Here is a 13,368-nt window from a genome sequence, read left to right as displayed (position 1 = left end):
GGGCAGCAGTAGGAAACTACAGCATACTATATGGCTCACAAAATAGAAAATTTGCCACGTGGCTCTCTTAGAAATAAATTGCTGACACTGATTTACATCACAGACAACAAAGGTTTCCCTCATATTTTAGACTAAAAATATTTTGTTAACCTTTGGGGTTGGGAATAGTCAAAGGAGGACTTGCCGGTGAGAAAGGGAACAGAGAAAGGGAAGGAGAGCAGCAGGAACAACAATCAAATTATCACACTTTAAAAATGGTGTATACTACTTCTTTTAGTCTCTTTGAGAAGAGCAAAAGTAAAATTACTGTGCTTTCAGTCTGAAATATCTTTTCCATATGATTTCAGAAATTATCAGTTAAAATGTTGGAAAAAGAAGGACTTTCACTTCCACTTCAGTATTAAATTTAAGTTTAGCAACATTTTTTAAAGTATTCACAATATTTAAAAAACATCTATCTTTTCCTTTCTTCCTAAAAGAAAGATAAAAATGAGCTAGAGATAGTAGAGACCTCTACAATTAGAACTCTCAAAACAAAAGTCTTTCAAAGGCTCAAAAGAATTTCTCTAGAGTAGGTAGACTCCCTGCTACTTCCCCATTCATTCAATTATTCCAGGATTCAAGCTAGACAGTGCTCTGATTTGACACCTATGAAACGTCACCCCCACTAACCTAACAATAAACCCTACTCCACATTTTATTTACTAGGGTTCTGCTACATAGCCTGTTACCCCGAGGAGGCCCACTCTTGTTTCTACTTCATTGTTCTAGTTTAAGCAAGAACAACTAATGATATCCCTGTAGCTGTTAAGGATGTGTAGAGTGGGGGATGACTCCGATTTAATAGTGACATGGCTACCTAAGGCTATTCTAGTCTGCGGGGCTCTGTACACTGAAGAATGTAAAGAATGTAAACTCAGCACAGAAGAGTAAGACTAAAAGGAGCACGCCAGCCTATGATGGAAATGCATTCAATATTTTGCTTCAGGACACACCTCCTGGAAAACTACAGAAAAAAGAAATCACATCTATATATTCAATTATATTCAGAAAGGGTATGTAATCTGGACTCCATTAACTTTCAAACTTGAGGAAGATATAGACTTGAAATTGTGCTATAATTTAAAAAGCCATTTTAATATTTATTTTTATATACCTTAAATATCAATATCCCCCTGAATCCATAAGCACTTACGTATTGAGACTTCCACAGATACTGCTGCCAGTCCGTGCAGTGAAAACTTTGCTAAGCATGAGCTGGGGAGGAGAGCTATGGAAGAACACAGAATGACGACAGGAAGAGATTAAAACTAAAATACATGACTTTTGGTTTATTGTAAGTAAAAAAATGTAAGTTACAGAGATTTCATGACGTCATCACAATGGCTAAGAAGAAATACTAAAACTATGTACATGATAAGCTTAGATCTGACATGCTCCATCTGAGTAAAGAACTAAGAAATTATTTCATCTTCAAAAACCTGACCATCTAAAATGAGTATAATGTAAGAAGAACTGAACGCCCTTACCGGATCTGATGAATTTTTAAGGTGGATCCTTTGTAGCTCATTGCTACTGAGCCAAACATCATCTCTCCGAGCATATTGGCATCAGAAGAACACCGAGAACTCTGGAAAAATTTTAAAAACAAAAATGAAATTAAATAATTAAAAGCCTTACAATGATTTAAAATATCGATCCTTTGCAATTTTAACTGTACATTATACAAACTGTTCTGTAATTTGTTCTTCATCATGTGATTTCTTAAATTAAGCTCAACTGTATCATTAAATAGGAATTTTACTCATTTTAAAGGTGCATGGGTATTCTTAGGTATAGTAAAATGTATAATCCTAACAGTGGGAAGACTAAGGCAGGAATATCTCAAGTTTGAAATCAAGTTGGATACTTGGGGAGAGTCTGACTCATTTAAGGGAGGGAGGGAGGGAGGGAGGGAGAGTAAAAAGGAGGAAGGGAAGGAAGGAATTGCACAGAATTTGATTACATAAAAAATCCATACTTCAGAGCTGGAAAGAAGACTTAGTAGTTAATACTACTTGCTGCTCTTATAGAAAACCTGGCTTGGTCTCCAGCATCCACACGGAAGTCCCCAACAACCTGTAACTTCAGTTTCAGGAAGCCTGACCTTCCTTGTAGGCATGTGTGTAGGGCTCATTCATAAACCTTGGCAAAACACTCACACACATAAAATAAAAATAAATAAATCTCTTAAAAAGTACCATACTTCATCAAGTCAGACCAGTTACTGAGGGGCATTTAGTTCACCAGTAGGATTTTGATAATAAAAATAATTAAAACTTCAAGTAAACATTTTGTACAGTTACTCATGTACAAAAGTGAATGTGCACACTGCATGTGAGTGGAGGTCAGAGGACATCTTGCACAAGTTGGTCCTTTCCTGTGGAAAGGTCCTTTCCATCATATGGGTCCTAGAGATTGAATTTAGGCTGTGAAGCTTGGTGACCAGTTCCCTTATCTTTTTATATATATGTTTGTGTGTGTGTGTGTGTGTGTGTGTGTGTATACACACACATACATATATATGTATGTATCTATATATGTATATATGTGTGTATATGTATGTATATATGTATATGTATATGACAAAATATATGCACAATCTATCAACAACCCATCATAAACTTATATACCATATATAACATTTCTCCAGTAGGTAACAAGGGTAGAACAGACAGTATAATTTTTACTACTTCCATTGTGGCAAAGAATCAAACACAAATGCAGCAATTTAGAACTATCATGGATTGAAAACAAAGGATTACTTATAATCTATAAATATACTTGTTTATAAACACAGAAAAACATTCTAAAATATTTTTAAAAGATCACAAATAGCAAAATTATCCTTGAAAGAAAACAATAAAACTGAAGCTATCATACACCCACATTTCAAAATATAATATAAATCTATAGTAATCAAAACAGTACAGTACCAACAGAAAGACAAAACAAATCAATGGAATGGGACCAGAGACCCAGAAATATATCCATACCAACACAGCAAGATGGGTACTAAGGAAAGACTCTTGAAGAAATGCTGCTGGGAAGGCTGGATGTTCCTAACCATCACTAACTACAAATACAAAGTACTCTCTACTTAATTTAAAAAAAAAAAAAATTGCTGGTAGTATATGCCTTTAATCCAAGCACTCAGGAGGTAAGGGTGGACCATCTCAATATAGCGAGTACCAGGCTAGCCAAGGCTATATAGTGAGAACCTGCCTTAAAAATATTATTTATTATTTATGTCTGGCTGTTTGTAGATACATCATGCTAATAGCACAAATGTAGAGGTCATAGGACAACATTTGGGACTCAATTGTCTCCATCTACTATGTGGGTCCTGGGAAAAGAACTCAGGTTAAACAGCAAGTACCTGTACTTGCTAAACCATGTTATCAGCCCTCTCTACTGAGTTTTTGAAGCTCAGTGTGTTGTAAGACATCAATGTGCCCAGCTAAAAGGAGTGTTATTTCATATTTCATACTCTAACTGATGTAAGATGGCCTAAGGATAGCAATTTTGGAGTAGCAATTTTCAGAACTACAGACTCACATATACTTTAAGGAACTAAAATGAAATTCAAATGCAAATCATTAGAAATGGACTGTTATTTTCTGGGCAACAGACCACATTATATCAAAGTTGAAAGATAAATGAATCCTGGACTTTTTCTGAGGACATACATATTCAAGCCAATAAATCCCATGCATCACATGACTCAAGACTATTTATGTAAGGAAAATAATTCATAGTCTGTGACTAATCCTCATTTACAGTTGGAGACATTAAGGTTATCTTTCTCAGTGATTATTTTATTAAATGATTAAATCAATTAAGCACTCTATGGAAGTAATCTAATAAAATCGTGTAATTTGATATTAAAATTATTGTATGCCCAACAGTGTCAACTAACCTGGACCCCTGAGAGCTCTCAAACACAGAGCCACCAACCAAAGAGCAAGCAAAGGCCAGGCAAAGGCTCCAGCACACTCTGCAGCAGAGGGCTGCCTTTCCTGCCTCAGCGGGAGAGGATGTGCCTAATCCTTCAAAGACTTGATGTGACAAGGTAGGTGGATACATAGGAATGTGTCCATCTTCTCAGAGGCAAAGGTGAGGGGGATGGGAGGAGGGACCCTGTAATGGGGGGGACCAGGAGGGATAGCAGCATTTGGGTTATAAATTAATTAATTAATTAATTAATTTTAAAAATCATTGTCTGCTATAACAAATAGCAAATGGTTAATGTGAATACCAGGCACTGTTACACATTTTCATGTGAAACAATTCACAATAAGGCCACAGAATTAACAAAGTGCTGCTGTCACTGCTACCTTTTAAATGCTTTCTTTTAAGGGTCTACTCACTTCAGGTACTCACTCCTGGAAAATCAAAGATAATATTCAAAATCCTAGAAATCATATTTTATCTAATGTATCAAGAATAACTGAATGCTTTTGTATTTTAAGAACCTATACTTTGTGGGACTCAGATAAAAATGAGATTATAATCAATCACTACCTTTTGAATCTACAATCTTGGTACAACATAACAAATGAGAAGATGTCTCATAATTTTCTGTTATACAGGAGCTATATGGCATATTACTGTTGTCAGGCACTTGTTACAGTATTATGTCTAAGATGAAGGAAAAACAAGAAGGCAGAGTGGAATTGAAAATTACCTCCTTTTTTTTAAATTTTGTTTTTCTTAGATATTTTATTATGCATTTACATTTCAAATGTTATCCCCTTTCCCCCCTCTTCCCACACCTTGCCCCCTCCCCCTGCTTCTATGAGGATAATCCCACACCTGACCCACTCCAAACTCAATGCTCTGGTATTACCCTACATTGGGGAAACGAGCTTTCACAGGACCAAGGGCTTTTCCTCCTATTGATGCTGGACAATGCCATCCTCTTCTACATATGTGGCTGGAGTCATGGGTTACTCATTGGTTGGTGGTGGTTTAGACCCTGGGAGCTCTGGAGGTCTAATTGGTTGATATTGTTGTCCTTCCTATGGTGTTGCAAACCCCTTCAGCTCCTTCAGTCTTTTCTCTAACTCCTCTCTATTGGAGTCCCCTTGTTCAGTCCAATGGTTAGTTGCAACCATCCTCATCTGTACCAGTAGGGCTCTAGTGGAGCCTCTCAGGAGACAAGCACTCTCCTGTGAGGAAGCACTTCTTGGCATCAGCAAGAGTGACTAGGTTTGGTGGCTGCATATGGATGGATCCCCAGATGCAGTCTCTGGATAACCTTTTCTTCAGTCCCTGCCCACTCTTTGTTCCTATATTTCTTCCTGTATTTTATTCTCCCTTCAAAGAAGGAATGAAGCATCCACATTTTGGTCTTCCTTCTTCTTGGGCTTCACATGATCTGTGAATTTTTTCTTAAATATTCCAAGTTTTTGAGCTAATATCCATTTATCAGTGAGTACATACCATGTGTGTTCTTTTGTGACTGGGTTGTCTCAGTCAGGATGATATTTCTAGTTCCATCCATTTGCCTATGAATTTCATGAAGTCATTGCTTTTAATAGCTGAGTAGTACTCCATTATGTAGATGTACCACATTTTCTGTATCCATTCTTCTGTTGGGAGGACATCTGGGTTCTTTCCAGCTTCTGGCTATTATAAAAAGGCTGCTATGAACATAGCATGTGGAGCATGTGTCCTTGTTACCTGTTGGAGCATCTTTTGGGTGTATGCCCAGGAGTGGTATACATGGCAGTACTATGTCCAATTTTCTGAGGAACCGACAGACTGATTTCCAGGATGGTTGTACCAGCTTGCAATCCCAACAGTAAAGGGGTGTTTTCTATTACTCCACATCCCCTGCCATCATCTGCTGTCACCTGAGTTTTTTGATTTTAGCATTTTGACTGGTGTGAGGTGGTATCTCAGATTTGTTTTGATTTGCATTTCCCTGATGACTATGGATGTTGAACATTGCTTTAGGTGTGCCTCAGCCATTCGATATTCTTCAGCTGAGAATTCTTATTTGGCTCTGTACTCTGTTTTTAATAGGATTCTTTGATTCTCTAGAGTCTAACTTCTTGAGTTCTTTGTATATATTAGATATTAGCCCTGTATCAGATGGAGGATTGGTAAAGACCATTCCCATTCCGTTGGTTGCTGTTTTATCCTACTGACAGTGTCCTTTGCCTTACAGAAGGTTTGCAATTTTAGAAGGTCCCATTTGTCAACTCTTGGTCTTAGAGTATAAGCCATTGCTGTTCTGTTCAGGAAATTTCCCCCTATGCCCATGTGTTCAAGGCTCCTCCTCACACTGTCTTCTATTAGTTTTAGTGTATCTGGTTTTTTGTGAAGGTCTGGACTTGAGCTTTGTACAAGGAGATAAGAATGGGTCAATTTGCATTCTTCTACATGCTGACCTCCTGTTCAACCAATACCATTTGTTGAAAATATTTTTTCCCATTGGATGGTTTTAACTCCTTTCTCAAAGATAAAGTGACCATAGGTGTGTGGGTTCATTTCTGGGTCTTCAATTCTATTCCATTGATCTACCTGCCTGTCTCTGTACCAATGCCATAGAGTTGGTTTTTTTTTTAATCACTATTGCTCTGTAATACAGCTTGTGGTCAGTGATGGTGATTCCCCTAAAAGTTCTCTTATTGTTGAAAATAGTTTTCGCTATCCTGGGTTTTTTGCTTTTCCAAATGAATTTTCAAATTGCTCTTTCTAATTCTATGAAGAATTCAGTTGGAATTTTGATGGGGATTGCATTAAATCTATTCTGCAGATTGCTTGTGGCAAAATGGCCATTTTTACAATATTAATCCTGCCAATCCATGAGCATGGGAAATCTTTCCATCTTCTGAGATCTTTAATTTTTTTCTTCAGAAACCTGAAGTTCTTGCCATACAGATCTTTCACTTGCTTGGTTAGAGTCACACCGAGGTATTTTCTTTATTTGTGACTATTGTGAAGAGTCCTTTCCCTCATTTCTTTCTCAGTCTGTTTATCCTTTGAGTAGAGGAAGGCTACTGATTTGTTTGAGTTAACTTTATATCCAGCCACCTTGATGAAGTTGTTTATCAGATTTAGGAGTTCTATGGTGAAATTTTTGGAGTCATTTAACTATACTATCATGTCATCTGCAAATAGGGATATTTTGACTTCTTTCCTTTCCAATTTGTATCTCTTTGACCTCCTTTTTGTTGTCTGATTGCTCTGACTAGGACATCATGTAGTCCTTGAATACTACAGACAGCCTTGTCTAGTCTCTGATTTTAGTGGGACTGCTTCAACTTTTTCTCCATTTAGTTTAATGTTGGCTACTGGTTTGCTGTATATTGCTTATACTATGTTTAGGTATGGGCCTTGAATTCCAGATCTTTTCCAGGTCCATACCTAAACATAGTATAAGCAATGCATCATGAAGAGGTGCTGAATTTTTGTCAAATGCTTTCTCAGCATCTAATAAAATGATCGTTGGTTTTGTTTTCCTTGAGTTTGTTTATATAGTGGATTATGTTGGTGGATTAGTGTAAATTGAACCATCCTTGCATCCCTGGGATGAAGCCTACTTGATCGTGGTAAATGATTGTTTTGATATGTTCTTTAATTTGGTTTTCGAGAATTTTATTGAGTATTTTTGCATTGATATCCATTAGGGAAACTGGTCTGAAGTTCTCTTTCTTTGTAGGGTCTTTGGGTGGTTTAGGTATAAGTGTAATTGTGGCTTCAAAGAATGAATTGGGTAGTGTTCCTTCTGTTTTTATTTTGTAGAAGAGTTTGAAGCATATTGGTATTAAGTCTTCTTTGAAGGTCTGATAGAATTCTGCACTAAACCCATGCGGTCCTGGGCTTTTTTTGGTTGGAAGACTTTCAATGGCCGCTTCTATTTCTTTAGGAGTTATGGAACTGTTTAGATGGTTTATCTGATCGTGATTTAACTTTGGTACCTGGTATCTGTCTAGAAAGTTGTCCATTTCCTCCAGATTGTCCAGTTTTGTTGATTATTGGCTGTTGTAGTAGGAACTGATGGTTTTTTTAATTTCCTCAATTTCTGTTGTTATGTCTCTGTTTTCATTTCTGATTTTGTTAATATGGATACTGTCTCTGTGCCTTCTAATAAGTCTGGCTAAAGGTTTATCTATCTTGTTGATTTTCTCAAAGAACCAGCTCCTGGTTTTATTGATTCTTAGTATAGTTCTTGTTGTTTCTACTTGGTTGATTTCAGCTCTGAGTTTGATTATTTCCTGCCATCTACTCCTCTTAGGTGCATTTATTTCTTTTTGTTCTAGAGCTTTAAAGTGTGCTGTCAAGCTGTTAGTGTATGTTCTCTCCAATTTCTTTTAGGAAGCACTCAGAACTATGAGTTTTTCTCTTAGCACTGCTTTCATTGTAGCCCATAAATTTGGGTACGTTGTGCCTTCATTTTCATTAAAATCTAAAAAGTCTTTAATTTCTTTATTTCTTCCTTCACCAAGTTGTCATTGAGTAGAGTATTGTTCAACCTCCATGTATATGTAGGCTTTGTGTCATTTTTTTCTGTTGTTATTGAAGACCAGCCTGGCATTTGTGTTCTCTTAGCGCCTTTATGACATCTGCCAGGATCTTCTAGCTTTCACAGTCTGTTGAGAAGTCTGATGTAATTTTGATAGGTCTGCCTTTATATATTACTTAACCTTTTTTCCTTACTGCTTTTAATATTCTTTCTTGTTTTGTGTATTTGGTGTTTTGACTATTATGTAACAGGAGGAATTTTTTTCTGGTCCAATCTGTTTAGAGTTCTATAGGCTTCTTGTATGTTCATGGGTATCTCTTTCTTTAGATCAGAGAAGTTTTCTTCTATAATTTTATTTAAGATATTTACTGGCCCTTTAAGTTGGGATTCTTCATTCTCTTCTATACCTATTATTCTTAGGTTTGGCCTTCTCATTGTCCTGGATTTCCTGGATGTTTTGGGTTAAGAGCTTTTTGCTTTTTGCATTTTCTTTGACTTCTGTGACAGTGTTTTCTATGGTTGCTCTTCAATCTCTTGTATTGCATTGGTGATGCTTGTGTCTATGACTCCTGATCTCTTCCCTAGGTTTTCTATGTCCAGGGTTGTCTCCCTTTGTGATTTCTTTTATTGTTTCTATTTCCATTTTTAGATCCTGGATGGTTTTGTTCAATTCCTTCACCTGTTTGGTTGTGTTTTCATATAATTTTTGTGTTTCCTCTTTAAGGCTTCTACTTGTTTACCTGTGTTCTCCTGTATTTCTTTCAGAGAGTTATGTATGTCCTTCTTAAAGTCCTCTATTATCATTATGAGATGTGATTTTAAATCCAAATCTTGCTTTTCAGGTGTGCTGGGTAGCCAGTATTTGCTGTGGTAGGAGAACTGGCTCCTGATGATGTCAAGTAGTTTTGGTTTCTGTTGCTTAGGTTCTTGTGCTTGGCTTTTGCCATCTGGTTATTTCTGATGTTAGTTTATCATGCTGTCTCTGACTGGAGCTTGTTCCTCCTGTGGGCCTTGAGCCTGTGAGCCTGTGACCTTTGGAGTGAGAGTGCTCCAGGCAGACCAGCTCTCTACTGGTAGGTTTTGCGTTCAAGAGCTGTGGAACAGCCCAGCTCTGGACACAGATGGAGACCAGAAGGGTCCTGTCCCAGGCTACCCTGATGCTCCCGAGCCTTGTGCACTCTGGGCTGGTCTCTCTTTGGACAGTCGATGGAGAGAAAGTGGGGTACCACCTGTGGCTGTGGGATTAGGAGGGAGAGTGCCCTTGGCAGACCAGCTCTCTGCAGGCATGTTTTGTGTCGGAGGGCTATGGTACAACCCCAGCTCTGGGTACCGAGAATTACCTCCTAACATGCAGATTTTATTTTACATTATGCCTTATTGATGGCATACAAAGTTAAATTTCTACCTAAAAGCAGCTATCTCTTATAAACACAATGACCAAGAGTCTATTTTAACACTACTAAATACAAGTCTGTTTGATTTGCATAACCTTGGGATAACATAAATTCACAGCAGCTGACATGAACTTAATATGAAACTGAATTGATCTTATTTCATGTAGTAAACTTATATATAAGTTCCAGTGTAGTTACTGATTCATTTAATCTTATATCCTAAAAAAATTTAAAATCCAGTTACTTGTGAAAAACAAAGATATGCATTTTAATCCATGTACTTACACTTTAATTAGTAGCCAAACTGTATTGGTATCTTAAGTTTATTATTTAATAATAAAACGGTGCAAAAATAAATTATTCTGGGTACTCAATAAAATGAATTGATACAAAGATATCTGCTTCCAATACCATAGACCTCTATATTTTCTTATCTTTATTCTTAAATTCTTAAAACCTCTTTAGTAAATTTATCCATCTCTACAGCTGCAATGTAGGCCATAGGAAGGTACAGTCTAGTTGCTACTGTCACCTGATCCCTAGGAAAGTGGTGGAAATATCTTGTAAATGAAAAGCTGAGTGGTCTTACCTGGTATTTGGGACACTGGTCTTTTCCATCAGAAGATAAAGTGATAGAGCTATCCAAAGAGGAAGAACTGTCTCCCCCTGGCTTCAGCTGGCAGCACTTCCCAAAGACCTTGACTTGAGCATCATTACACAGCTTCTGAAAGACAGAGGATACTTCCATTTATAATCCAATACATTCTATCAGCATATATAAACTTAGAAGCAATATTTAAAAAAATTGAAAAAACAAGGATGAGATCATTGAAAATAATGTAACTTTTATATTATTTTTCTCTATTTCCTCCAATACTATTTGGAGTGCATTTTTCTCACCAAATTATCAAGCCACAGGGACTTTCTGTATTTTATGGCCAAAATAATATTCATTAATTGCGATTTAGCAATCTATAAATGATTTTCAAGTTATTTACTTTCAAAACTTTATACTCATAAATTATTGTGAATGTCAAAGGACTTTTATTTAGGAGTTTTATCTATTCATTATCTTAGAAATTAAAGCTAGGGAAGTTTTAAATGTCTATTTCAATTAAGTATAACAATAACATGTTACAAGATAACAAACATCACGGTTATGAAAAAATTAACCACGTAATCTATGAGGAAGGAGAAATGTAAAGTAGACTTACATTTTTATTATAGGTACATATATCTGTTAATCTTTTGTGTATGGAGAAGACAGTTCTTGGCCTGAGCACAGGGGCATGTGTGTGGTAGGCACGTATTCTACCTCTGGGCTACTACAAACTGAGTCCCATGTCCAATCTTCTAAAATTAAATGTATTCATGTGAAGAACAGATAAAGAATACATTTTAAATTTAGATGATTGTGCTATCAAGTAGAACTAGATGAAAGGCTCACTGTTTTTAAAAAGATGTTTATATTTTGCTGGCATTTATGTTCATACACGATATGTGTGCCAGTGCCCACAAAGCTAGAAGGTGGTGTCAGATACCCTGGAGCTGTAATTAAGGAGCCACTGTATAGGTGTTAGGAACAAAACCTTAGTCCTCTGCAAAAGCAACAAGTACTTTCCACAATGGAATCATCTTTCTAGCCCCAAAACTCATTTCTTTGACTTGATTTCTTTTCCTCTCTTTTCCATCCCCAGTGAACCCTGGAGATTTCATTGTTCACAACTACCAAAGTTACAGTCCACTTAGTGACCCCACTAAACAATACTTCCATGCTTTGTCAGTTTTAAGTATGTTCATTCTCCCATGTTAAGATCTCAGATTTTCAGAAGCAGCAATCAGAATAAAACTGCAAATTTCTGGAGTAAATATTTTATAGTTGCATTATCACTAAAGGCATTTTAAAACAAGGTACAGAAACGTCCACATCACCTGCAATTAAATGTTGCAAGTAAAAGAGAAAAGGGCTTTAGAGCTTTTGAGTAGATACAATGAGTTTGAATCCTATAAAAGTTGTTTGAGGTCCTTAAATCTTAGTTTTTTATCTGTGGAATGTGAAGAGAAACCATAATGATACTTGAGGTACTTCTAGTTCTAACAGTCTAGAGAACTAACAAACTTACTGATGGTTGATATAACAAAAAGTTGAAGTCAAGGGCCTCATTAGATATTTTTACTTATATTATTATATATTTATATTATTTCATTTAAATGCTTGCTAATACCATTTAGTTTGGGTATCCTTGGCCATATCTTTTCTTCCTTTATTCGCCCATACATTACATCCTGACTGCAGTTTCCCCTACCTCCACTCTTCATAGCCCCACTCCTCAACTTCCCTCTTTCCCAATTCCACTTGTCCTCCATTTCCCTTCAGAAAAGAGCAGGCCTCCTATGGATGTCAACCTAACCTGTCCTTGGTTATATCTTAATAATCTTATTACTAACAGAATGTTGCCAGCAAAATACAAAAACAGCCAGGAGGTGGTGGCACACACCTTTAATGCCAGAACTTGGGAGGCAAAGGTAGGTTGGAGGCCAGTATGGATCACAGAGTGAGTTCCAAGACAGCCAAAACTACACAGAGAAACACTGTCTTGAAAAACATAAACAGGGGTTGGGGATTTAGTTCAGTGGTAGAGCGCTGCCTAGCAAGTGCAAGGCCCTGTTCGGTTCCCAGCTCGGGAAAAAAAAAAAAGAGAAAAACATAAACAAAAAACCACTAGTCCTCATGTACATTTTCTTTATTATTCAGTATGAATGATAACTATTAAAATATCTCCATTTGTATATGAAAAACCTAAAGCATTGAGATATTAAATAATTTCTTCCAGAGTTATAGCAGCTCCTAAGTATGTTATGTAATTACAAACGAAACTCAGCAGGCTTTACTTACCTCATCCTACAAAGCACCCTTTCATCAGTCAACCAAAGTACTTAAGTGCTATACTGTGTCTCAACCATCTCAAGCTGCCCCCACCAAAAGAGAAGTCCCAGGCTCTCTTCTTCCTCTTCTTGTCCCTGTCCACAGACAAGTGATTTCTCTAAAAAGATCTGGTTCATTTTAATGAATAAAAGAACTCAGAAAAAAAATCATTTAGATGCTAGACATGTTTACTATATTGGATTCTCATTGCCCTACATTCTCTGAATGGACAAGAGCTTGAAAGTATGTGTATGTGTACATGTGTATACACGCATAGCTTTATAGACATTTGGTGTGTTTATTTATGTGTGTGGGATATATATATATATATATATCCCACACACACACACACACACATACACACACCCCAGAAAAATGGATGGAGTTGGAAACAAATCATTCTGAGTAAGGTAACCCCAGAAAGACAAACATCATTTTTTTCTCTCATGTGTGATGTGAGCTTTGAATCTTCATGTGGAATATCCACAAAGGCCAGGAACTTGCTAAGAGACCACAGGAAGGGGCTGTCAAGG

At 36.8% G+C, this 13,368-nt stretch overlaps 1 protein-coding gene across 1 annotated transcript in view; it reads right to left on the bottom strand.

The window, feature by feature from the left end:
• Fnip1 (folliculin interacting protein 1) overlaps positions 1 to 13,368 on the bottom strand; it is an 82,091-nt gene that overhangs the window by 36,101 nt on the left and 32,622 nt on the right. Inside the window, exons 3-5 of the mRNA XM_032911939.1 lie at positions 10,499 to 10,633; positions 1,530 to 1,630; positions 1,196 to 1,270 (exon numbers count right to left, since the gene is read on the bottom strand). Of these exons, the coding sequence (XP_032767830.1) occupies positions 1,196 to 1,270; positions 1,530 to 1,630; positions 10,499 to 10,633 (311 nt within the window). The remainder of the gene's footprint in view (positions 1 to 1,195; positions 1,271 to 1,529; positions 1,631 to 10,498; positions 10,634 to 13,368) is intronic.

Source organism: Rattus rattus, chromosome 9 (assembly GCF_011064425.1).
Source record: "Rattus rattus isolate New Zealand chromosome 9, Rrattus_CSIRO_v1, whole genome shotgun sequence".
Lineage (NCBI taxonomy): Eukaryota > Metazoa > Chordata > Mammalia > Rodentia > Muridae > Rattus > Rattus rattus.
This window is presented reverse-complemented; position numbering and strand designations above follow the sequence as displayed.